The following is an 8,545-nucleotide window of genomic DNA, read 5'->3' on the forward strand; positions in this document are numbered from 1 at the left end:
ATTAATAAAAGTTAAAAATTAAAAGAAAGTAAAGTTGTGTTAGGGGTGCAGGACTTCTCTTATTGAAGTCGTGAACTCCCCTACGATTTCAATTTTTTTTTATTTTTTTATTAAAAACGGTATGGTAATCGATTACAACATTGTGGTAATTGATTACCATACCCAGAAGTCGTTTTTGGGTGCACGACTTCAACACTGTGCATATGAACAGTGTGAAGTCGTGCAGGGGGGACACGACTTCTTCAATTGAAGTCGTTTTGACCCCCCACGACTTCACTTTGGATCAAAATTTGCCCATTTTGGTAATAAAGAAGACATATTTGCCTAGTTTGGTGCAAAAACCGCCAAATACACATAAATAATCAAAATAACATTTCAATAAGCAAATCAAACCCCGTGCATTCATCCATTTCATGGTTACAACACCTCAAACATTGCACACCATAATTATATCTCACGAATACAACTCATTAATTAATTCATAATCATCACTGAATGGTTGATTGGCCAATATATTCAACAAAACACTTGACTTACAATAACCTCAATTGCCTAGTGCACTCCTTTTGTTCCTGCACGATAACCAAGAGTTGAGACACCTTCCATCATAGGCTCCCATCTCTAATACCATTATTAACCCAACTGATTACATAGGAGAGCTTGCAGAAGTGAGACCACCATCCTCAATAACCTGCAACATTAACACCTCACACCCTACGCAACGCTTATTAGAAGTGCATGGTAGCCATGAAAAATGCAGCCTTATTCAAAACTAGTTATTTCTAACCTTTAATACAATTTTGCGTTCTTACGAACCATCACAACATCACGTTACTATAGCCTAAATATCCATGGTGTAGTGTTCCAACTTGAAACCAACCCATTCTAAAATAACCTAGTGCTTTATGGGTGCCCCTATTCACCAACTCATCCAACCTGGTCCATTTAAATCTGCACAAAAATGAGTAGAAACTCAAACATGAGCCTATATACTAGATAATCTCTCCTTCGTCAACCATTGCTTACCCTCACTACCACACTATGTTCCAAGTTCGACAACCCACTAACCAAATTAACTTGGTAACCCACTTACAACTTTACTTAATATCTCAATAATCTATCACAACTACTACTCTCCCTTCGTTTTCGTAGAACTGGTCCTGCATCGGATTCCTCTACAAGAATGTGACACTACCCAAACCTTTGCTAAGTAACCCAATGCATCTGTAACTTATTTGAATAACTTTTAGAGGTACGTAAAAATAATGTAATTGATGCATGCTCTATACATGACACAACACACCAGATTCCTCCTGGACGATGTTGCTAAGTCTAGATAAACCCAAGGCATTGTTAGCAAAATCATGAAGTTAGAAGTTTTGATGATGTCCAAATAAAGTCTTAAGTGTTCACTTTGCAAGAAGACCTTCATGAAGACTTGTTTTATATGTTAAAGCTATGCATGAATGAACCATGATAATCACTTTCTTTTCTTCAACCCTAAACATACTTTGCCTCCTTTGCCTTCCATGCATGAACGAATCTCGCACCAAAGTCCAACTACCTATGGGCCTCACATGTATAACCCAAAAATAAAACATTCACATTTGACCCATGCGGGGAATCAAGTCACTGCCCAAGACTTCACATAAGCAACCTTTAACCATTACTGCAATCACTTTTCATTTATTAACATGCACAACAACAACCATATAAATCATATAAAACACCCTACACCCACTAAAGCAATATATAAATTTATCTATCAACCATTTTTTATTACTGATCCACACAATACTAATTCTTTAAATTTTTTTATTATATATATATATATATATATATATATATATATATATATATATATATATATATTTTTCTAGATCTTACAAAAGGTTCTTTGAAAAAATCCCATTAGAAAAACCCAACATCTAAAAAACAGAAGATATAGCAAAATAGTATTTCTTGAAGAAGGAAGAAAGTTCTTGAATTATACTCTTCAAATGTAGAACCTTATTCCAAGAACTTCATTTTCTTCTCTCTTGTTAGTCCAAGTTTTGTTGATTGGTTATATCATTCCCTCATTTATCATGCACTATAAAATTTTTGGTAATTATCAACAAATTTCTTTTTTACGAAAATAAACATATCAGTAAACCCAATTTTTAATGATGGATTTTAAAATTGAAATTATTGACAAATTTTTTTGTCAGTAATGAATATGTGAATAATTTCGTTGATTAGATCTTCCGATTATTATAATTTGTATTATCCATGGATATTTTCATCGGTAACGTATTCAATAGTCTCTTCCATCAATGAATATTGTTTGTAAAGTTTATCTCTGATTTCCTATGAATTTTTTTTGTTGGTAAATTCGTCAATAAATTGAGTAATAAATTTTCCATCCATGTTGATAATAATTTTTATATATTCGCTTAAGATGGGTGAGAAGATAAAGTAGAAATAGGAGGTGGAGAAGGAAGAGGACACTACAAAAAAAATTTGAATTTCCTGATAGCCATTATTCGTCGAAAACTCTAAAAGTCTTTTGATAATCGTTGTTATCTAACAAATTACCCACGAACAAAAATCTGTCAATAAACATGTTAGTAAGATTTTTCATAGGTTTCACTCCTCAATAATTACCGATAGATCCATGGGTAATTATCGATAGATGAGTCTGTTTGTAATTATCGATATATCCTTCGATAATTATAAATAGTTATATTAATTATAAATTGTTTATTTGTTTCTGTACTGATTATTTGGTTGTTTAGATTTTAATTTTAGATTTTTTATGTCTATTTATAAATTAATTTTTATTAGATTTTTATTGTTGTGCTTCATAGTTTCTCATTAAATCAATTTATATTTTCATTCCAAAATAAGACATGTAAGAAAATTAAAACACATAGACATAAAATTCATTCACTCATTCATAATTACAAAACAAATGTCAACAAAAAGTTTCCATCACCGTCCTTTAAATTCATCATCATCTTCGCCTCATGTTTTAAATAAAAAACATTCACATAGACCATTTCCAGATTGCAACATGTAAATCCAAAAATTTTAAAAAATATATATAAAGAGTCCTCTCTAACACCATTTACCTACACAAACCATCACAGATCCATCTCTTCACCCAAAAATCAAATATTCAATCATCTCCATTTTTTTATCTTCACTACTATACAATAAAAAAACCAACCACAAATTACACCTCAGTGAGATAAAAAACTTCAACCTTCCCGCCAAGTTGTAGTATGGCTTCTTCACTAGAGACCTGTAATTGGAGATACTCATTGCCACGTTCACCAACTCAATCATCTTGTTTGTGTTCTCCTCCATGGTCATGCTTCTTAGAGCTTCGCAAATCCTACTCAATGGTGGCATTTAGTTGAAAACCCTAGCTGATCTTCGCTTTACGGAGATTGAAGTCAGTGAGATTTGAACGGAGATTTGAACAGAGATTGTGTGAATGTGGTTGCGATACCTCACAAACCGGAAAAGAGGTAGCTGAATTAGGGTTTCTGGCTCAAGAGGAGGAACTAGGATTTTGTATACAGGGTTTCATATATTTTTTTGTATTAAGCCAGCATCTAAATTAGGTTTCTATAATTAAAATTATATTTGTCAATAAAACTTAAAAGAGTAAGAAACTATCAATAATTAATTGTGAAAAAAATATTATACCATTATTTGGGATATATGTTTCCTTATAGTTGAAATTGGTTTTAACAATAAAATTTAAATAAATTAATTAATTATTTAATTAAATGTAAATATCAATAATTAATTGCATGTTTCCTTAAATGTAAATAAATAAATCAATTAATTAACTCATATCTTAAAAGCGTAAGAAAATATCAATAACTAAGTGGTGAAAAGAAATTTATATTATAATTTGGGATAAATGTTAAAAATTATTTTTACCAATAATATTTAAATGAATTACTTAATTAATTTAGCCAAAAGTTAAAAAAGTAAGAAAATATCACAAATTTTTACAAATTTTTCCTTCAAATTGATTCATTCAAATCTCTTAATTTAAACAGTACCACAATCTTCTTTCATCCCTTCAAATTCATCCACTTACTTTTTCTCACATCTACTCTGCAATCCAAACACTACCTTAAACAACAAGTCTAGAGTATCTATTTGTTCAATATTTTTCTATGACAAATACATCATCATACTTAGAGAGTATGCTTTTCAACTTTTTGAAAAATGAAAAATTCCCATTCATAAATTGCATCAAAAAGTGTTTTGTTGACAAGTATTTATTCTACATTTTCTTCATGTATGGAATCCATCACTATTTTTATTGATTAGCTAGCTGTCAATGAATGGAGAGAATATCATTGACTAATTCTGTAGCTAGACAGTATGGACTAATAGGATTTAGAACCGTATCAAACTATGGGCGTTGTTCGACAATATAGCCAATATCATGTTGAGGTTGCTATAAACTTGCAATGGATGGCTAAGAAATGAAATAAAAGGTTATTCTTTGTCATGCTCAAAGAATTTTAGGTTCATTTGTCATCAACATTTCAATGTACATGGATGCAAATTTTGACCAGAAGACATGAAATGGGAATTGGCATTTACATAATATATATACAGAACTTGTCATTTTCTTTATTTGATTGAAAGTTACACTTTTAACAAATTATTTAATTGAAAGTTCTTGTGCTATAGAAGTTAAAGAAGGATTTATTACATCGTATTAACAAGTAAGATGAGGTAACGAAATGGTAATAATTTACTAAATATTTTCCCACTAGAAATATTAGTAATAAATTAATCTGTTACAATCTTCTTTTCATACATTGAAAAGAGCTGCGGAAGGTGTCCATGAAGCACCTGAAAAGTCATATGCCACCGAATTTCAGCATTTTGGGCTTGTGGCTGGCCCATCCTCTAGGTAGCCAGCCAGCCACCTTTGTAATTCCAAATCTTCAAAAGTTAAATTTTAAAACAATATACGCATATTTACCAGAAAAAATAAAATAAAATAAGATTTTATAGTGTGCCCATAGCTGGTTCCATAGAATTACATTGATTGTAATATTATTTTTTGTATGAGTATTGTTATTCGTATATATTTACTCAAAACTTGGTTTTCCTTCTTCCTGTATTGTTCTATCTTGTGGCATGGAAGAGAGAGGTTACAGTTTAGATGGCACAGTGAATCTTAATGGAGGGCCTGTGCTTTCTTCTACAACTGGGAAATGGAAAGCTTGCATTTTCATTCTTGGTAGATTACTACTTGTGACATATGTGTATTGCTGGAAGTTTTGTTTAGTAAGATAGATTAATGAAATTTACCATAAATGAGATATGAGTTATTTTTATAAGAGATATTTTTTTTATATGAAATGAATATTTGTTTTTTTTTATTGAATTTTCAGCAAACCAATTATTTGATAGATTTGCATACTTTGGGGTGAGTGCGAATTTGGTGATTTATATGACATCAGAGCTACAGAAAGACATGGTATCATCAGTAACAAGTGTGAATAACTGGTCAGGCACAGCATGGATCACTCCCGTGCTTGGTGCTTATATAGCAGATTCTTATTTGGGCCGTTTTTGGACTATCACTTTTGCCTTACTCATATATGCCATAGTGAGTTCTCATATGCTTCATTTCCACATTATTATCTCTTCTAATAATTATTTTAAGACTTAAATAACCTAAACTTTTCTTCTCTAAAAGAGATTGTGAAATCATTGTTTCACTCTCATCTCATATTTTGCAGTTGTTCATGTCTTTGCCATATAACCAAATGATAATCAGACATACCATTCACTATGTTTGTGACGTAATATTAACATAGTGTATTAGAAAAATTAAATCTTTTGGAATTATGATTGAATTTAGAAAACAATAGTGATTAAAGGAAAAGTAAACAGGGAATGGGGCTGCTGGTTCTGACAACAGCACTGGAGTGCTTTAAGCCAACGTGTAGAAATGAAATTTGCAAAGCATCCACCACACAACTAACACTGTTCTACATATCAATATACACCATAGCCTTAGGCAGTGGAATAATGAAGCCGAACTTGTCAACTTTTGGTGCTGACCAATTTGATGACTTCAGACCAAACGAAAAAGTGCTTAAAGTTTCATTCTTCAACTGGTGGTCGTTTAACACTGCATGTGGGACTTTAGCTGCAACTGTGTTTGTGGTGTACATTCAAGAGAGATTTGGATGGGGATTGGGATATGGCGTATCGGCAATTGGTTTTCTACTGGGTGCTGTTAGCTTCTTTATGGGCGTCCCAATATACAGGCACAAATCAAGACAGAGTAAGAACCATGCAAAGGAATGTTTTAGAGTCCCCATGGCTGCTTTCAGAAACAGAAAGCTGCATCTTCCTAGTAACCCTTCTGAACTGCATGAGTTCGCCTTGGAACACTACATTGCAGCTGGAAGACGACAAATTTATCACACTCCTCGTTTCAGGTTCCATAATCACTACTCTCACCTTTTCCTTTTACTTTTCTGCTTTATAAATTCCGAAAGCCAGAGATGTCACAGTTTTAAGTGTCTTGCTAGCAAAAGTTTATCAGATGGACTAAAAAAGTGAATGTATGTATATGCAAATCTGTGTTAAGGTTCTTAGACAAGGCTGCAATAAAAGCAAGCAGAAAAGATGGGTCAAATCCCCCATGCACCGTGACTCAAATAGAGACGATGAAGGCCGTATTAGGAATGATTGGGATTTGGCTACTGACAATAATTCCAAGCAACTTCTGGGCAGTGGAAGTGACAATGTTTGTAAAGCAAGGAACAACAATGGATAGAAACCTTGGTCCAAACTTCCAAATACCAGCAGCATCCTTATGGAGTTTTGTTGTGGTCACCATTCTCATCTGTGTGCCCATTTACGACTGTTGCTTTGTACCATTCATGCGCAGAATAACCGGCCTTCACAGGGGCCTGAAAATGCTTCACAGAATTGGCATAGGATTTTCCATCCAAGTCTTGGCCGCAGCAGTGATGTATGTTGTAGAACTTGAAAGAATGGAAGTTATAAGAAAGGAACACATAACCACTGGGACACAAGTAGTTCCTATGACCATATTCTGGCTTTTGCCTCAACATGTTCTACTTGGTCTTGCAAACACTTTCCTTATGGGTGGATTGCTTGAATTCTTCTATGATCAATCCCCAGAACAAATGAAAGTCCTTGGCACAGCCTTCTACACTAGCACTGTAGCTGCTGGCAAATACACCAACAGTCTCCTCGTATCAGTCATAGATCACTTCTCAATGAAGATCACTGGTAAGAGCTGGCTAGGCAACAACTTGAATGATAGTCACATGGATTACTATTATGCTCTTCTTTTTGTGATATCTGCTCTTAATCTTTGTCTCTTTCTCTGGGTCCAAAGAAGGTACATTTACAAGAAAGAAAACGAAACTGAGGTCAATGGCATTCAGATTTTGAAAGAAGAGACATAATCACGTCTACCAAAACCTTTAACCTTATATATTACCACTTCATACATTCAAGTATCAAAGCAGGCGCGACAAAAATGGAAATCCAATTGTCGTAATTCTGTTACTATAATTCATTTGCCGTTTAGTAATAATGCATATTGCTCTTAGTATACTGAAATTTATGAACAACAGCTGTTACTACTATAGCAGATGTGTGGGAGGAATAAGACGATGTTTCTGGCATATTTAGAAAATGGATGCAATTGTTGAGTAGTGATTCAAAGCACAACTTTAAAAATAAAAAAATCTTCCAATATTTCTTTACAACTTTCAAAATCGTAGTTAATATACGAATTTCAATTCTTTTTAACAAAATAATGAATCATTTATGACTTTTTTTTTTCCTTTTTTTTTTACGGAAATCATCTTCAAAATAACCTTTGTATTTATTTATTTTACTATAAAATAGTTTTGATCACTAACTCGTCGAGGTATATAATTTGACTTTTTTTTTTCTTAAGAAAATATAAATAATAAAAGAATATTTTGTATTAATTTTTTTTTTATATTGTAATACCTCATGGGCTAAGGGTAAAAACCCCCTAAGACTACAAAAATCCTTTATGCAAAAAGTTCACAAAACCAAATATTCATATAAAGACATATGGGCTAATAATATTTAAAAGTTTTTTAATTAAGTTAACATAATCATATCCACTAATCATGTGTTCTTGAATCAAATTATGCAAATGTATTAACATCTAGTTTCTTTTCCTTTTAATTTTATAAAATTGTGTTCATTTTTATTCAAATTTGATATACGAAAATGTTTATGTTATATTAACACTGTTTTATAAAAATAAGAACTTATTTGATTTTTCTTTATGGATCACTCATTTTAGAAAAACACATTTCTTTTTAAACTTAAACGCGGACACTAGTGTGAAACAAGTCTTCAACGCTAAATTACAAAAAAAGCAATTTTAAAATTGATAGGTGGCATTTTTGTAAATAAATGTTCAATTTCAACGTCATAATTTATACTTTTCTGATGTCATATGCTCATTAGACGTTAGAGTTCTCAATTT

The 8,545-nt window shown here is 32.2% G+C and overlaps 1 protein-coding gene across 1 annotated transcript; it reads left to right on the top strand.

Moving 5' to 3' along the window:
• The first annotated feature begins 5,123 nt into the window (after nucleotides 1-5,123).
• LOC108331393 (protein NRT1/ PTR FAMILY 5.1) lies at nucleotides 5,124-7,700 on the top strand. Its single transcript, XM_017566035.2, has 4 exons — nucleotides 5,124-5,263; nucleotides 5,418-5,635; nucleotides 5,923-6,476; nucleotides 6,629-7,700. Exons 1-4 carry the CDS (start codon nucleotides 5,161-5,163, stop codon nucleotides 7,476-7,478), a joined length of 1,725 nt encoding a protein of 574 aa, XP_017421524.1. The 5' UTR covers nucleotides 5,124-5,160; the 3' UTR covers nucleotides 7,479-7,700.
• Nucleotides 7,701-8,545: the final 845 nt, after the last annotated feature.

The sequence above is a fragment of the Vigna angularis genome, chromosome 4 (assembly GCF_016808095.1).
Source record: "Vigna angularis cultivar LongXiaoDou No.4 chromosome 4, ASM1680809v1, whole genome shotgun sequence".
Lineage (NCBI taxonomy): Eukaryota > Viridiplantae > Streptophyta > Magnoliopsida > Fabales > Fabaceae > Vigna > Vigna angularis.